This window comes from Camelus dromedarius, chromosome 8 (genome assembly GCF_036321535.1).
Source record: "Camelus dromedarius isolate mCamDro1 chromosome 8, mCamDro1.pat, whole genome shotgun sequence".
In the NCBI taxonomy this organism is placed as follows: domain Eukaryota; kingdom Metazoa; phylum Chordata; class Mammalia; order Artiodactyla; family Camelidae; genus Camelus; species Camelus dromedarius.
Window position 1 is genome coordinate 8,728,057 of NC_087443.1, and position 18,405 is coordinate 8,746,461.

An 18,405-nucleotide genomic window follows, 5' to 3' on the forward strand; every position below is an offset into this window, starting at 1 on the left:
TATGTATATGTACATATACATACGTGTGTGTGTGTTTTCTAATCTCCTCGAAGAATTCATAAACTTCTTAACAGGAAAGAATTTTTAAAGCACCTAATATAAAATGCATCTTTTGGGAAGGTGTTCTAAAGAATATCCCTCTGTGAAAAATAACATCATGCAAAGCAAATTACAACCTTAAATTAAAATTCATTCCAGCTTCATATACTCAAACAAGGATATGTTGTTTTTGAGAGAATGTAGAATTTGAAATGTAAGTTATAATTAAAGTTCCCGCCCTTCTTGCAAGTTTACTTTCGATCACATGTGCTTTTTAAAGCACCGCTGACTGCTGACCGTGGGTTTGCACTGCACATGTCCACTTACACAAGGATATTCTTGCACAGCACAGGCTACGGTACAACACGACCCGTGGTTGTATGAGTCCTCGGATGTGGAGGAACCACAGACACGAGGCACCGTGGAGATGGAAGGCACCTTCTTAAAAAAACTAAACACACTCTTACCATCCAAATACTATGCTCCTTGGTATTTACCCAAATGAAAAGTTATGTCTTCACAACTGTATGTACATAAATGTTTATAACAACTTTATTCATGATTGCCAGGACTTAAAAGCATCCATGACATCCTTTGGTTGGTGAACAGATAAACAATGGTCCATCCAGACAATGAAATATTATTCAGTGATAAAAAGAAACGAGCTATCAAGCCATGAAAAGACATGGAAGAGTCTTTTTTTTTTTAGGTTTTAAAAAAAAATTTATTTATTTTTGGTTGGGGGAGGTAAGTAGGTTTATTTAGTATTTATTTATTCTTGGAGGAAGTAGTGGGGATTGAACCCAGGACCTCATGCATGCTAAGCACTTGCTCTACCCAATGAGCTATACCCTCCCCCAACAAGACATGGAAGAATCTTAAAGGCATGTTACTTAGTGAAGGAAGCTAATCTGCAAAGGCTTCATAATGTATGATTCCAACTAAATGACTTTCTGGAAAAGGCAAAACTACAGAGGCAGGGGAGTATCAGTGGCTGCCAGAGGTTTGGGGCAGAAAGAGAAGAGAGGAGTGAATGGGTGGACGTGGGATATTTTGGGCAGTAAAACTATTCTGTGTGACACTATAATGGTGGGTACATGTCAAAGCCCACAGAATGTACAACACGAAGGGTGAGCCCTAATGTAAACTATGGATGTTGGTTAATAACAATATCTGAAGAAACAAAATGCAAAAAGCAGAAAAACACATTTACTGAACATCTGGAGAAATTTAAACACTGAATATTTGACATCAATAAACGAATTAACATTTTTAGGTGTGAGAAGGGTCTGTTTCTTAGATCCTTTAAAATCCTTATCGTTTAGCTGTACACATTTCTAGATGAAATAAGATTTGAAGCAAAAGTCCAACAAATGGAACTGATTAAATAAATCCTAAAATAGTTAATCAACTGAATTTTTATTTTATTTATTTTTTTAATGGAGGTACTGAGGATTGAACCCAGGACCCTGTTCATGCTAAGCATGTGCTCTACCACTGAGCTATACCTCACCCCTCCAACAACTTAATATTTAAATATCACATACTGGAGAATTCTTTAGCAACATGCTGCAAAATACTCAAATGTATGTGAAGATGAAAAATAAAATTCAAAACATATAACCTTAATTTGCTTAGAAATACGCTATGTATTAAAATATCATTCAAAATAAGCAAGAGTGAGAATACATACATTCAAAAAATTAAGAATTAAACTAAAAACTATGGATTTGATGGTTGGCATTACAGGTGATTTTTACTTGCTTTCCACAGTTCCAAATTTTTCAGATTCCACCTAATTAGATGTACTATGATCAAAAAAATTAAGTGAAATTCAAACTTTTAAAGGCCCCAGGTAGCCCCTTCCTCACTCCCTCTGCCATTACCCTAACTCTACACCCTCATTATTTTGTGCCTGAATTGTGTTAACATAGTTCAACCTGATTTCTCGTTTCTCTCTGTGCACCCGAAGCCAGAGGTGCTTTCTAAAGGAAATAATCACATTCCGAGTCTCAGTGGTCTCTTAGGCACTGGAGAAATACAAAATTTAAAAAAAAAAAAGGTTCCTGTCTTCAAAAAGTATATAACCTATAGAGGACACAGATTAGAATTCAGCCGAGTCTGTAACAGAGAAGTGCTAACATCAGTAGCATGAATTGAGTCCCCCATCCTCTGTTCAAAAACGAAGCGGAGGAGGAGGAAGGGGACTTGGAGGCCCTGCCCCGCGGGGGGAGCAGAGGAGGCTCTCGGGGAGGAAGAAGCCCCCACAGCCGAGGTGGCACCAGGGGAGGGTCTCCACTAGAGCAACAGCTGGAAACGGGTAAAGAGACTGAGGGTTTCATGGTGAATTCGATGCAAACAGTCAGGAAGAATCATGAATTGGTCAAACGTCAGGCTTGGGGCCCTGAGCAGATGAAAGTGCAGTGAACGAACAGGAAAAGAGAAAGATGAGTTTGCATTTCTCACTGTTTCTGAGTCTAATGCCACCACTACTCCTAATGCAGACCTCACCCAGAAGCGAGATCTGAGCACTGACACCACCTTCTCCTCTAAACAGGGCTCTCTCTGTCCCAGACAGTTCCTGTCTCCCACTGGTCCGCCAGAATCTTAGCAGCATTATTAGTTAGGTCCACTCAATGAAAGTAAACGATTTTTTAAAATCTCTGTTGATAAGTAACAAAGCAATCACTATATTTTATATAAAATGAATTCTACTAGGAACAGTTTCTCACAAAGTTTTCAAAAATCGTATTGCAATCTCACCTCTGTCCACAATGAAGTTTGTCGTCCCAAGCACTCCTCTTGCCTCACAGACATGAGAAAAGTTGAGACATCCGAAAGCGACACTTTCTCCTGGGGGCAGGGGACAGGGCAGTTTGAAAAAATTAGTCATTTAAATTCTTAACTGTGTAAGAAATCAGTGTAAAAGGAATCTAGCGTACTATTTAAAGTAGAACACCATTAGTTAACTCAAAAGCTATTTTTCAAAAAGAAAATAACATCCAACTTTTACAGTGAAGATACTGATTAAAAACGACCATTATATAAAATGAAAGATGACTTTGTCAACCTGTTTTCCTTAAAATCAAAGTTACCATCTTAGAGACAAGATGATCACAATCTAAAAGCAAAAACAAAAACATCCTGTAAGAAATTACTTATTGCTTAAATCAAGTGAATTTGTGGGAAGGGATAAATTTGGGAGTTTAAGATTTGCAAATGTTAGCCACTATATACAAAAACAGATTAAACATTTTTTTTTCTATATATCACAGGGAACTATATTCAATATCCTGTAATTAACCTTTAATGAAAAAGAATATGAAAATGAATATATGCATGTATATGCATGACTGGGACATTGTGCTGTACACCAGAAATTGACACATTGTAAATGACTGTACTTCAATAAAAATATATAAATAAAAAATTTTTAAAAAGTGAACCCTACTTTTCAAAGCCACAAAAATGACCCCTGCCTTAAGAAACTCACCTAGACCTTTTCATTCCCCTAAGACTGCACGTCTACAGTTAAGATACCTGGCTGTAAGCCAGGGGCTGGTGTTGGCAAAGCCACTCACAGCCCGTCATGTCAATAAAGTTTTACTGGGACAGAGCTATGCCCATTTATTTATAATCGGTCTACGGCTGCTTTTGAGTCATTGTGACAAAGACAGAATGACTCAAAAAGCCTGAAATGAATACTAGTCCAGCTCTTCACAAAAGAAAGTTTGCTGACCCCTGTTCTCAGCAATAGTGGGCTCTGTAAAAAATGCAGAATATAGTATGTATTCCTTGAATGTCAATTTATTGGAAGATGTGGAGAAAAACGCCGAGGAAACCAGGTGAAAGCAGCCCAGCGCCCTCCCCCAGCATGTCCCCTAGTCACCCCACCAACTCGTACAGTGTCGGCCAGGGGATCTCAGAGACCCGGCACCCAGGGGTTTTGGGGGCAGACACCCTCTTTATAGCACGTACCAGGGTCCCAGGCGGCCGGGAGGGACACCACTATTCAGTATAAACCACACTGTTTGCACGAGCTCTTCGGTCACAGTGCGCTGCTCTGCAGTGGGCTGGGCAGCGGGAGCCCTCCCGGAGTCCCAGGTCCCGGATACCACCCAGGGCCAGCCTGACAATCCAGGCTTTCTAAGGACAGCAGCACAGGCCTGTCAAGCTATTTCATGAACACCCACCCACTGAGAAAGACTTGTAAACTGAAGTTAACATGAGTGAAAACACAAACTCACCACATCCACTAGATTCATGGCCGTCTGAAGGAGATAGCACTGGGCCGCCCCTCTCAGCAGAATCTGATGTGTGATCATGGTGCACTGGAGGACATCCCTGACACCGGAAAAACACATGTACGTCATGACCCCAAAGACTGCTCTGATCACTCGTGAGCACTGACACCTGGGCTGGTAACATCTACACTTTCTAATGCACAAGGTCACTGCCAGGAGTGTCTCAAAGCTGCTATTTTCCACTAAGGCCTCAAACAGAGCTCAATTTTAATAGGAAACAAATCTCTTTTAAAAGTAAGACTATAAATGAAGATACTTTCAAAGTAAGAATTTTACATTTTTTTCCAGTACTTTGTAATTAATATTGCCATTGGATATTTTCTCTCTAGTTTCCTACATACCAACATAATAAAAACAACTTACAGGCCTTATTTTAAAGTGATCAAAATCCAACAGTATGTATTTATATAAATGTAATATATCTAAATTCTTATTTAATATATTTAAATTAGTATTTAAATACATTACATTTATATAAATATATTTACATTGATACCTTTAAATTAGCATATATTAGTATACATAATATATTATATATTAGCTTTATGTATTTTTATATATAGCCTTATATATCATACATTAATATATATTAGTACATATGTATAAGTTATGCTATATTTAAATTAGTAATTCATAAAACAAAACAAGTTCAACTATATAAATAATAGTTTTTTTAAATTTACTTTTTTCTTATATAAAATTAAGAGCAAAAAAAATGCCAATGCCAGTATTAACTAAAACCACTCACTATGGGTTAAAGCAGAAGGGAAAACAAAATTTACTAATGGAAAGTTTTGACAAATAAGCATATGTGAACACACACAGAGTAAATTACCTGAGGGCAAGAAGGCCTTCTATACCCAGGGCTTTACATCTTGGGATGTTTGCCAAAGCCTTAGACAGAAACAGAATGGGAACAGCACACCAATGTCTACTTGTCATCCTCTGAATAAACTTTAACAGGAAACTACCTGAAAGAAAGTTTTAAGGAATCACTGTTGCCAATAAGCACATGAAAAGATGCTCAACACCATCAGACATCACGCAGGGAAATGGAAATCAAACCCATAAGGATGTAACTGCACAGCCACTAGGGCGGCGCTAATTCAAAGGACAGATAGTAACCACTGTTCACAAGGACATGGAGAAACTAAACTCATCCACTGCCGGTGGGAATGCAAAACGGGGCAGCTACTGTGGAAAACAGGCAGCTCCTCTAAAAGCTAAACACAGAGTTATCATACGACCCAGTAATTCCACTCCTAGGTATATAACTAAGAGAAGTGAAAGACTATGTTCATACAAAAACTTGTTCTGTGAATATTCAAAGGAGTTATTCATAACAGTTAAAAGCAGAAACATCTACCAACCAATGAGCAGATAAATAGAATGTGAAGTATCTCTGCAGTGGAATATTATTCAGCCACAAAAAGGAATGAAATATGAATACATGTTACAATACAGATGAATTATACTACGTGAAAGAAGCCAGGCATAAAATAAAGGGCCACATATTATATGATTTCTTTTATATGAAATGTTTAGAATACACAAATACACAAATTTTTTATATGAAAAATTTAGAATACAGACAGAAAGTAAATTAGCTGACAGGAGCTGGGGACACGGAGAATGAAATGTGACTGTTTATCGGCACAGAATTTCCTTCCCCAGATGATGAAAATACTCTGGAATTAGTGATGATGGGTGCACAACTTTGTAATTATACTAAAAACCACTGAACTGAACAATTTAAAAGAATAAATTTTGTGGTATGTGAATTATACCTCAAAAAGGCTGTTGGAAAAAAAAAATCAACATTATTTCCATTTAATTCCTTTTAATAAGGTAAGTATTCTACTATATTACAGAGATTCTAGTAACCATGAAGTTATATATATTTTTAAAGTTAAGGTAAAAGATACATTTTTTACTGTTGCAAGCCATTCTTCTGTTACAGATATTAAAAAAAACAAAAACAGGATAAATAGCAAGGGTAACTGGCCTCTGGTATCTGCAAACAATAGTATCAGATCTTTCTCACAGGCTATTTCTTACCTCCCCTGGATCTAATCACTATAATTAAACCATTTTGAGATAACAAAGGGGTGGTGCTTTATTGTGCATTCTCTGCTGATGTGTGATACCTTAAGGACCTTCATGCCATGTAGTTAATGAAAATCTGACTGCTTCCTCAGATCATCACTGTAGAATGATTTTTAGGAAATCCTTGGGAGCTCCTAGAAGGGTGCTACCTGTATTTTATATCTCCCAAAGTGTCTAGCACAACACTGGAAATTGTTGACTGAAAATCAAACTACAAAGTAAAAAGTGTAAGTAGACGTCTCACTTGCCCTCCCTTCTGGTGGACTAACACCCGACACATGACACGAGGAACGTGGTAACAGCCAAACTTCCATTTCACAGTCTTAACTTGGACAAGGGTCTACCAGGTGCCCGGCACTGCCACAGACACCAGGCCCCCAGCCTCTAAGAGGATAGCTGACCACTATCCTCTCACTCACTGTGCTACAGGCAACGGGATCAGCAAATTCATCCCCAGACTGTAAACTTCCAAACTCTAGCAAGCCACAGAGTAGCTCTGACAGGTACTATCGCCACTTTAATTTTTTTTTAATTAAAACAATCAATATTCTGTAAACCTAAAGCCGTGATTACACAGATGACCATCTTTTCCCTTTCCTGACTTTTGAATAGATATCACTATTGGTAATAATAAAATAACCAGGTTCACCCTGTTTGCACATTAAATACCAAAGAAAAAAATACATATATTTCATAGCAAGGGTCACAAAGCCCATAATGAAATAAAGATTTAGAAAGCAGAGTAAATCCTGTGGATCAGCAAGCAAAATAACACTGGCTTTGTGCTTTGTTTACCAACATGTTTCATCAGCAAGAATAACACGTCTCCAGCCTGAAAAAGTGGGATATTTCTGGGACACAAGGTCTTACAAAAAGCAGTAATTTTTCCTTATCTTTCCGAGTCAGTACCTACAAAGAGGCAAGTCTGCCACAATGGATATTCTGTTTACAACTTTCTCCTAAGCCCAGGTTCTTTCTTTCTCCAAACTATTTTGCTGATTTTTGAAACTGAATAGAGACAATTAGAAAGAATGGCAAACTGCAGCACACATTAAAAAGCCGCTTCCATGGCACACCAATGCAGTAAAGGGTGTACTCAAAGTCCACGGACGCCTGTTCAATTCTGACAAAATCTCCATATCCTGGAAAACGGAACTATCTTGACAATACTGATTGTAATAGTCATAGGATAGTGCTTATAATCAACAAATTAAAAATTTTAAAAATTTAAGCTAATAAATTAAAAAGAAACTCTTTGCAGACACATACTTTTTATTTCTTCTGGAAGAAGAGAAATGTAAGCAACTAAAAACTTCTGTAACTTCAGTCCCAATGGTGAACCACTTCCTATCAGCTGGCCTGGGGACCTATAGACAAATGGAGGAAAAAAAAAAAAATTGAAATCTATTTACAAATAAGTATACTGAAACTAAATGCAATATGGCCCAAGTGTGTTTCAACAATAAAACTATATTCTTTTCCTGAATTTGCATTTTATTTTTCAGAAAGATCGTGAGGCTCCTCCTGGTCCCAAAAACATCCAGATCTCCCAGGAAAACGGAAGTGAGTGGTGTGCTCTATCTGAGCAGGCACGGACTTCCTTTTTACGGTACTTTCTCTGACACACATGTGAATCTTGCCAAATAGTATCATTTAAAAAAAGTCTAAAAGTGACAATTTAAAATTATATTTTACTGTTTCCAACACATAATCCAATAATTTTAAAGAAGTAACATTCATAGAAAGACGTAGGTTGGTAATAAATCACTTCTGAAAGAGCATTTAATTTGTAACATCTACTAAAGCCGTGTTTCCTTCCTGCCTGCCATCCACTTTTGCCAGGAACATCACCTGTTACTTGAACAAATGAGTGTGCCCGGAAACTGAAGGTGCTGCACAATGAACACGTCTGTCCGTGCCTTCAGAAAGCACCAAGCTGGTGTTACTGCTCTCCAGCTGCCTAACTGCTTCAGAAAATGATTCAATAGTAACAAAGTATCTGAAAACTAAAAATAATTTTCAAATCAACCATTGCTCTGCTCTTTTGATATTTATTAAATAGAACTAAATATTAATATAACTTAGACTAATCTAAAAATTTTAAAGAAGTTGGTGGTGAGGGTTTTTTCTGTTACAGGTATACCAAAAAAAAGACTTGCAAATATAAATTTAATTATCAGAGTTAGAAAGGTAACAATTTCAAAAGCGAAGGACATTTTGAAGATGTAATTCAAGGGTACAGATGATGCTCAGAAAATGAGGGCAAGACACAACACAGACAAACTCTTCTCATTATCAACTTTGACAAAGGGTAAAGGTGGAAAATAAATAATGTATTCTGGAGAACGGCCGCCCCATCAGATATGGAAATGGGGAAGTCAGAATGGGCCCCGTGGTGCTGCTCTGGAAGTGGGTGCATTAACGGATGGATTTCAATATGGATGGATGAACGATGGACAGACTGCTCAGCAGACAAAACTAAGGAACAGATGCACACACACACACACACACATACAGAGGGAGAGAGGTGACGATTAAACAAATGTGACAAATCATTATCATGTAGGGAAGTGGGTAGAAGGCAAATGAGCATGTGTGTATTATCCTCACAACTTTTCTATGGGTCAAAATCAAAAGGGGAAAATAAAGGGTTAAGCGTTGGTTAGCCAAAACCACTACAATTTCCAAGAGGGCGGAAACCAGGCAGGAGGGAGGGAAAGAAAGCTCTGTGAGATGCCCTTTCCGGAAGCCCAGGAATGGAAGGGCCCAAGTAGGAGAGAAAAGAAAAAGAGGAACACCTGACGTAACTAAAAGAAAGGCAGAAGGAGTAACAAACGCAGAAGGGACGACATGGCAGGAAAGAGCTGGACGTCTGTGAGGCAACGTGTACTTATGCATCAAACGCATTAAACAGCCTGGTCACTGTCACACTCACGTTACCCTTGTCTATGAAGCGCGTATCACTGCACGGCTGCTTGATAACAATGCGTGTTTACCTGCTATACAGAGAGCTCTCTGAAAGTGCGTCCATCAATGGTCCAACAATAAACTAAAAAAAGAAAAAAAAAAGGGAAAACAGTATTTGGTGTTAAGTTGTAACTGTAATTTTGAAAAGTCAGCCTGCCCCACCTGCACATCCTACACAGGCAACAGAAGAGCTGTTATAAGCAAAGCTCATCTCTTCTGCTGGAGGTTAGCTTATGACAGCCTTGGAGGACAACTTAATTCCACCAGAATGACAAAATATCTAATTTTGCCACCTGATAAAAACCTACGGAACACTGAGAAGAGAATACACATGTTAAGAAGGAAGGAAGGAATCCAAAGGAGGAACACATGGTGGAAAATGTGGAAGTCTATCCTCAAAACTATCACTAGACAAAAGCAAGCTCACAGGAGAGCAAGAGGTGGGGAATGGAGGGAACGGTGCCTAGTCCAGCACTATCCACGCAGTGGGACAATGAGGGAAGTTTACTCAGGCTCCCTCTAAAGGGGGGCTCAATTACCATCCCCGAGTCAGTGATCGTATGGCTCACAGGCACCATAATATAAAACTTGAAAGCACAGCTGTGATCGTCACAATCTCTTTGCTTTGGGTGCTTTCTGACAAATGGAAGTGTAGACGCTAATAACACAGCTCAAAAGGCCACGTATGCTCAATACAGTGGATAACTGGAGGCGCAGCATCACTGGACAAGCAGCAAGACTTCAGAGACTCAGGACCGTGGAACAGGACCGCCGACAAGCTTCTGGCGCAGTCTTCATGCTGCTGACTTCTGCTCAGAACACTGACACCGAAGAGCTGCTTTTCCACACTGGTCACGAGGCCAGCAGCCTGTCGGCAAACTACATTACAGGAAGTCTTTCCAAGTACGATAGCTGAGTTTAGAGAAACAGGATTTGACGTACGCAAATCTGTAAAATGTTACTCATAATCTTAGAGCCCTAGTATTTATTTCTGAAGATCTCATCTGCTGCAATGGATGCCTTCGCCTTTCGTCCTTTGACAGAGGCAACGTGTGGACGGAATCACTGTCATTACCTCAGAAAATTCTGGTGAAAATGGGAGAACCCTTGTTTCACACAGCTCCAAAAAATGGGTAACGCCTTCTTTGGTCAGGATTTTGTTTTCACTTTCAAACATTCTTTTATAAATACACAGGTGCCAGGATGGGTGGAAGAGCCAGCATCCTGTGGAAATAAACACGCAGCGCTGACATTTGCTTCTCACACAGTGTCCCTACACAGTGGACGATATATTCATAAACAATCACACGCACAAACATTAATTTCCCCGCACCGCTACGAACTTGAGTTTCTTTTTAATCACACCCAAGAGTATGTAATCACTAAGGGGCCAAAATAACTTCAGTATTCCATTTTCAGATAGTTTTATTTAGAAAGACCGCAAGCAAATGCTATGGCAGCTACAGGGTACAAAAGTTAAATGTTACCCCACGCACGCGGGTTGGAACCTTAGATCTGGGGTGGTTTCAGTCCACTTTTCTCTTACCTTACTTCCATTTGTTTCTCATACAGAAACCTGAAACTCTCTCCCCTCTGCTCAACACCCTTGAGTGGCTTCTCAAACCTCGTAACAGAATCAGAACAAGGCAGGAACTGACCCTGACAACAATCCCAGGCTTACCGCGCCCAACCACTATCCTGTGCCTCCCTGTTCTGCTCCTCTGGTCCCGTCTCAGGGCTCCGGCACCCAGAGCCCCCTCCTCAACTTCCACGTCATTCCTCAGGCAGGCCCTTCCTGCCTGCCCTCTCCAGGGCGTGGCCTCGCTCCCTGGACAGTCCATTTCAGCCTCTTGTATGGGACTTATGATCAAAACTATTGGTTCATGGAAAACAGACAAAAATCAAGTGCAGAACATCTGTCTCACCAATTTAGCCCAGTGTTTAGGATGCTCTGGACACTAAAGTAAACATCTATTAAGCAAATATATAAATGAGTGAGGAACAAAAAATTAAATCTATAAGCATTTTAGAGATACTTTAACTCTTTTGAAATATCCTAATTCTATTTTTGAAAATACAGCATTTTTTTCAGCTCTCGCATTCTATGAATAAATCAATCCATTTGTGTGTGTGTAATTTACAGCAAGATGCCTGTTCAGTTCTTTGGCAATGGTAATTTTTCAAAATCTGTCACTGCTATTTGATTTGGTTTGCCATGAGTTGAGGGCAAAACATGGTAATAAGAGAATCGTTTTAATAGTAAATGCATAAGTGAAGTCACAACAGGATTGAATTAAATTCTAGCCCCCGGTGGAACTGTAGATTCTTACGGTCTGAGAAAAACCCCAGTGTATCAGAAAACAAGCACAGCAATCAGCTAGTAAAGCTCAGTCCCTAATGGGCTCAAGCTGTTAAAGCTGTAATTACCTAAAGCAGGCCTACAACTCACTTACCTAGGTTAATCTCATGTGTAAACACGATCATGAAGCACTTTATCATTCATGTGAATACAAGACACCGTCAGCCTACATTTAGCTTTTCCACTGATCTAAACCTAATTTCATAAAATAATTTTAGGAAGCTCTCCAGGCTTCACTTTATTTCTCCTAAAATGCTCACATAATACCGTACTGATTAAGGACCTAAAACCAAATTTAAAACAATACCTTGGAATTTTCTCTTCCTAAGAAGTCCAACCTACAGAGCAGTAACTGAAACCCCAAGAAAGCAACTCAAACAATGAAACAGATATATGGAGAATAAGAATGGAAAGCAGTTAAAATATAAAATTAAAAATGCATAATATGCCATCATTAAAACATTACCAAAGAGTCCTTATCCCTTAAGGCTATATACTGAAATAATTTCAGATGAAATGATGTGCTGTCTAGGAATGTGCCTCAGAATCATTCGAGACAGGTTATGTGTAAGGCAGAGGCTGGCCACAAGCCGCTCACTGTGGAAGCTGGGTGATGAGGGTTCATCATATCAACTCGTTTTCTATAAATGTCTGAAATTTTTCATAATCAAAAGCTTATTAAATTACCATACCTCTAAATTATAGAAAACTCTGCAGCCACTTGGCATTAAATTCTCAAGGACTATTTAAGGATATAGGTAAATGCATTTGGATACCACCGCTGAGTGAGAAAAAAATACTACAATCAACCCACAGGGTATGTATCTGGAATGTCAACAGCTGGCTCTTGGTGGCGGCAAATTCATTTATTCATAAACATCCTCCACAATGAACAGCGTTTGTTATAAAATCAAGGGGAAAAACGAAATGTTATAAAAAATCAAAATGGAAGTATTACCATTTTCCTCTGACACTGCATATTCAAACAGATTGTTTAGCTTTGGTAAAACTGGCTTTATAACATGTATCTGAAAACAAAAGCAAAAAGCCATATGAAATGAAAACTCACCTTTAAAAACTTAAAAGAATTTTTCATCTATTTATATAACAGTAGCTCTTCTATTCCCCGCCCCCCACCTCCCCACTATGCATAATAAATACGCAGAAGGTGCCTGATTGCCCAGTTTTTCAACTGTATGAATTCAGGGCTGTGAGACGGAGTGTGGCAAAGCTAACAAATGCAACCCAGAACACAGCTGCAGTCACGTCACAATCACAGCCTGAGCATAAAGGACGTCGTGTAGTCCTCAACGGTCCCGGGAAACAGGCAGGGCCGATAACACCACTACACCACAAGGAGGAAAAAACACTGAAACACTTCAGTCACTCACGTCGTTCAGGGTCACACATTTAGAAGCAGAGCCAGTCAGAGTTCAGTGCTCCTTACTCTTAGACTGCGCTGTAGATACCAGAGGCTAATTTATACGTCCTTCCAACTAATGGTAAATCGGAATTTCTGAATAGTGAGATCTTAACAGATCTACGGATTAAGGAAAACCATAAAATTCCATATGACTTTCTCTACTCCTCATCCAAGCATCTGCATATATATTTAGCACATGTGAGTAATTCCTCATTTCAGGCCACACCGCGCTCAGTGTGCGTTTGCACTGACACCTGGTAACGACTCGACAGACGGCTGGCCCCAGAGTGGCCTGCAGCTTACAGACTGGGAACCCCTACACCAGGGCTTCCCCTGGGAACATGTAAAACATTCAAGTTCTCAGGTCCCGTCTCAGACCTACTGAATCAGAAACTTGGGGTACCAGATCCAGCAATTTATACTTAAGCCACCTGGGAGACTTTAAGGACTGTTACAGTTTGAGAACCACTGCACTGCATTAGGTAATCTTAAGAGATTCCTCTCAATTAAAAAATTCCATGATGCTAAAAACACGAACTCAAAGTCAACTGAAAATGATTTTTCAACTTTCCATTCTCAGGACCACGTATGCAAAGACAAAAAGAAACCAAAAAAACTAAAAAGAAAAGCAAAAACAAACTCAAAGGACTAATAATTACTTAATAATAATTTACCTTTGACTTTAAGTAATATTTTCCTAAGTGTGTATTTCTTTTGTTGATTACTCATAACATCAAGGAACTAAAAACTAACAAACGCTTAAGAAGTAAATGTCAGAGAAGATCGAATACACCAAATTCTCTGAATGATAATTTAAGTCAACTGAAAGTATTCTTTAATTTCCTGAGCTTATATTCAATTCTAAATTGCATCTACGCCAGGAAACAAAGTACACTTGTATTCTATTATGCTATATCCAAGCTGGTCTTTTTGTCTTTTTTAATTTTACAGAATGTTTGAAGAAAAGAAAATAAAAACCTGCATCTACATAGGACTGTTAATATAGGAAAACACTTACCTGATTTCCTTCAAAAGTTTCCATAATTAAAATATAGTTTTCCCAAAACTTTAGCAGCTCATCTTTTTTCTTCTCAGACCACCAAAACAGACTTGGGCCTAATATGGTTTAAAAAATAAAATTAGTTCCAAGACTTAGTTCCTAAAGTAGAAAACTTCATTAAGTTTCTAAATGACAGTAGTTCTTAAAATTACGCCACTATTACCAAACATTGCATTCTCTAACAATAGAGAGCTTTAAACATGACTTTTGGTTCTACGTTCTTAAATTTGAGCAAGTATCTAAGGGTCACCAGACATCCAGAGAAGCCTCCAAAGATTGAGACTAAAACAAACAAATAAGGAAATCCAGAAAAAACAAAACTATGCAGGAAAAAGAAAACCTAAACAAGAAAAAAACTTTCACGAATATTTTAAGGGGAGGTAAGAGAAAACAGTGCAGTTATGATATAAGAATAGACACTATTAAAAAGAAGAGAATCCAAGAATGAAAAAGATCACATGAGAACACAAGCTGACAGCAAAAACAAGAAACTCAAAGAAAGGACTGGAAATAAAGTTGAGGCAATCACCCAGGAAGTGGAGCAAAAAGACAAAACCATAGAAAATCGGAGAGAAAAGATGCCTTGAAGACCAGTCCAGGAGGTCCAATATTCAAAAAGAGGACAGAAAGTGAACAGGGAGGAAGGAAAGCAAAGTCACTTGGGAAAATTTCCCAGAACCAAAGGACATGATTTCCAGATGGAAGAGGCCCACCAAGTGCCCAGCACAGGGGTATAAACAGGCCCATGCCAAAACTGGAACAGCGGAATCCCAGGGACACAGCCTCCACGATCTTCCACGGAGAAAACATCACATCTAAACAAACACGGTTCAGGATGGTTCCAGACTTCTACCCAGTAACAACAGAAGCTCTAGCTTCTAAGACAACAGATCAACGCCTTTAAAATCTTGAACAGCAATGTCTTTCAAGCTAGACCTCTACCCCAATCAAACCTTCGATCAAATGATCAAATGTGAGAGCAAAACAAAGGCTCTAGACATGCTTGGTCTTGGCTCCCACTTGGGACATAAAAAGCCACATGAGAACAGGACTGCCATACCAACGAAGAGAAAAGGCTGGATAATCTACAGGAGCCTAAGCTTTTGGGGGTGCCCGTCAGAGAGCTGAGGTTGCAGTGCAACCAGGAGTTGTGAATTCCAAAGGGCAGGACGCCTCCCAAGAATAGACAGGACACACAAACTGTTCTGCCTCTGGCCAAGCAGAAGAGGAAGTGATGGTCACTAAAATAAAAATCAGTTAAGAAATAAAATAAAATTTTGACAAGTTTTCAAAGGTCAAGTGGTCCCAATGCCAAGAGATAAAATAGAAAACAATACCAGGCTTAGTGATGGTCCAGGTATAGAACTTGTACATAATCAAGATGATTAGTATGTTAAAGAATCTAGCAGAAAAGATACACAACATGCACGAACAGATGGGGACTTTCAGGAGATGAAAACTATAAAAAAAAGTGTCAGATGGAAAGGGCAGAAATAAAAACATCAGAAATTAAGGATCCTTTGACAAAATTATCAGATATGCAAGGTCTTAAAATTTTTTATCAGAAAAAAATTATCTCAGGAAACTAATGGAAAATGAACTACAACAAAATAAATGAGTAAACCAAAAAAGAAGATATGAACTCCAGGAAACAAGAGCTCCAACACAGGACTCAGGTAAAGGGAATCCCCTGGATGATGGTGAAGGCAGATCTAAGAATGTCAGCTGTGCACCAGGCTGAGCTTGTAAGAGGGCACCGGGAGAGACTTCTTTGGGAAAGTTTATAATGCCGGATGATCTGACTTTGTACAGCAAAGATTTAGACAACTAAGAATTTGGGGCTGAATTAGTGATAAGCATGGAGATAACCAAGCAAATTTTAAAATGACACAAATCTAGGAAAAACCTGCAGGAAGGAAAAAATCATCATAGTTTACTACATACATCACCTGTGAACAGTATTTTCATGGTCATAATTTTGTAAATGTTGAACCCACACTTAACCAAAATGATAAGTATGACAAAGGATTTTATGATATAACTAGATTATTTCAAGATAGAGGGCAAATACCAAAATAATCAGCTAAAAGAGGTAAAAGTGGTTGATCTCTCTGAAAGGAGGGAAACTAGGGGGGAGGGGCAAGCATGGAAAGACCATTATCTTTAAATCTGCAGGAGGATTGACTCTTTAAAATAAACGCATGTTTAACTTAGGTAATTTTAAAAATGTTTTCCAGTGACAACTCTTATTGGATGATCACCAACTTACGGACCATTAAAATATTACTATCTCATGTTTTCAACTTACAGAAAAATCTAATCTCCTCACAACTTCAACCAAGCAAAAATCCTTTACCAGTATAAATAATTACATAGCTACAGGTGAAAGACTAGAAAATTTGCATCTACTGAGGCAGTTTTGAATCACTCAATCCACTTTGGATTTTGACAGCTCAGAATGAACTTAAGATGACTTTCACATACTTCAGCGAAGTAACCAAACTGAAGGGCCTTGCTATTTCATCTGCTCTTGTTCTGCAGTAAAGCGGTAGGAATTCATTCCTACACAGGCTCAGAATGTTAGAAAAAAATTAAAACCTCATTCTTTTCAATGAATTGCAAAAATATCCTCAAAAGGTCGACTTAAGGCCCATATGCTGAACAAATCCTGTTTAGAGAACTACCAAGAGAAATTTCAAGAGTGTGATGGTTTCCAGGACAAAATTCTAACACTCAAGAGTCAATTCACCGATCAGTACTTGCAAATAGTTTTCCTACTGCTCTGATGGGCTCTAGCCCTTCATTAGAACGGACCTACCACGATATAGGAACAATTTGGTCTGTAAAATCCTGCAGGGGCTCAGTCCCCTTCCTGAATTACTGCGTGGATGCAGTATGTCACTGCTGTGGGTCAGAAAGGTGAGGAAATGCAGACTATTGCAGTGATTTGTTGTCACTTCAAAGAACAACGTCGAGATGACGTTCCCCAGGTTTTTCGGGCTTTCTGGGAACCATGAGAATAACCAAATTCTGTATGGATCGCGGAGATGACCCCTGGAGCTGACTGTCGGAAGCAGAGGACCTCCCCCCCCAGAAAGTCAGGCAGGGATGGGCAGAGGAACAGAGGGACAAGTACCAGTTCCTTCCTGGGGGGCGCACGCGCACTCCGCCCCCAGCTCCGCCGACACCTCCACCGCGCGCTGCAGCAAATAGCGCGCCCGCTTGCGCGTCAGGGCGTCCTCGGCCTGGGCCAGCCCGGCCTGCACGGTCCTCCAGAATCGCCAGCAGCGCCGCGCGTCCGGGCCGGCTTCGCGTGCGGCCAGGGCGCGCTCCACGCCGGGCTCGGGCAGCAGCTTCTCGGCCAGGGCGCTGAGCACCAGCAGCTGCGGCCCGACGCGGCCCGGCCCCGAGGGCGCCCCAGGCGCGACCAGCCCGCCCCACACGGCCCGCAGCGCCGCCCCGCCGCACTGGCCCAGGGCCGGCAGCAGCCGCCCGGCCACCAGCGCCGCCGCGTCCTCGGCAGGCCCCGCCTCGTCCCCGCCCAGCGCCAGGCCGAGGGCGGCCTGCGCCACCCGCTCCAGCAGCGCCGCGTCCTCGCGGGGCCGCAGGCAGGGCCCTACGGCCGCCAGCACCTCCACGGCCGCCTCGGAGGCCCCCTCGAGGCCGGGCGCCCGCCCCACGGCGACTAAGTCGCGCAGCGCCTCCTCGGCCAGCGCGGCCGCCAGCTGCGGGCCCCCGGCGAGGCGGGCGCACGAGCGCAGGGCCGCGCCCGCCGCCCTCAGCAGGCGCCGGCGCTGGTGGGCCGGGGAGCCGGGGTCCGCGCCGCCCGCGGGTCGCCCACGCAGGCTCCGCAGCAGCGGCACCAGGTACCCGGCCGCGACCTCGCGCGCCGCCTCCGGGAGCGCGCCCGCGCCGCCGGCACCGCTGGCCTCCTGGTCCTCGAGTCGCTGCAGAAGAAAGCGCAGCGTCTCCACGCGCTCCGCGGACGCCTCCCCGCGGCACAGCGCCCCAAGCAGGGCCCGGGGGTCCCGGCTCTGCGCTAGCAGCGCATCCGCGAGCACCCACTCCATTTGCCCCGCGCGCCGCCGAGGCCGGGCGCCCAAAGGAAGGAGCCGGCGTGCGCGAGTGCGTGCGCGTGCGCGGCTGG

At 41.2% G+C, this 18,405-nt stretch overlaps 1 protein-coding gene across 6 annotated transcripts in view; it reads right to left on the minus strand.

Annotated features, from left to right (window-relative positions):
• The window catches only part of TARBP1 (TAR (HIV-1) RNA binding protein 1), a 60,866-nt gene extending 42,492 nt beyond the window's left edge, over positions 1-18,374 (minus strand). For 4 of the 6 annotated variants that reach the window (XR_010381837.1, XR_010381836.1, XR_010381835.1 and 1 more), the window contains exons 1-9: positions 17,395-18,374; positions 14,217-14,314; positions 12,734-12,803; positions 10,492-10,640; positions 9,446-9,498; positions 7,719-7,816; positions 5,179-5,314; positions 4,287-4,383; positions 2,803-2,892 (exon numbers count right to left, since the gene is read on the minus strand). Coding sequence is in view for 3 of the 6 variants with exons in the window: in XM_064487882.1 (XP_064343952.1) it covers positions 2,803-2,892; positions 4,287-4,383; positions 5,179-5,314; positions 7,719-7,816; positions 9,446-9,498; positions 10,492-10,640; positions 12,734-12,803; positions 14,217-14,314; positions 17,395-18,328 (1,725 nt within the window). In the remaining 3 variants the exon portion in view is untranslated. The remainder of the gene's footprint in view (positions 1-2,802; positions 2,893-4,286; positions 4,384-5,178; positions 5,315-7,718; positions 7,817-9,445; positions 9,499-10,491; positions 10,641-12,733; positions 12,804-14,216; positions 14,315-17,394) is intronic. The other 2 variants (XM_031460885.2, XM_031460884.2) reach the window with 1 other exon arrangement.
• Positions 18,375-18,405: the final 31 nt, after the last annotated feature.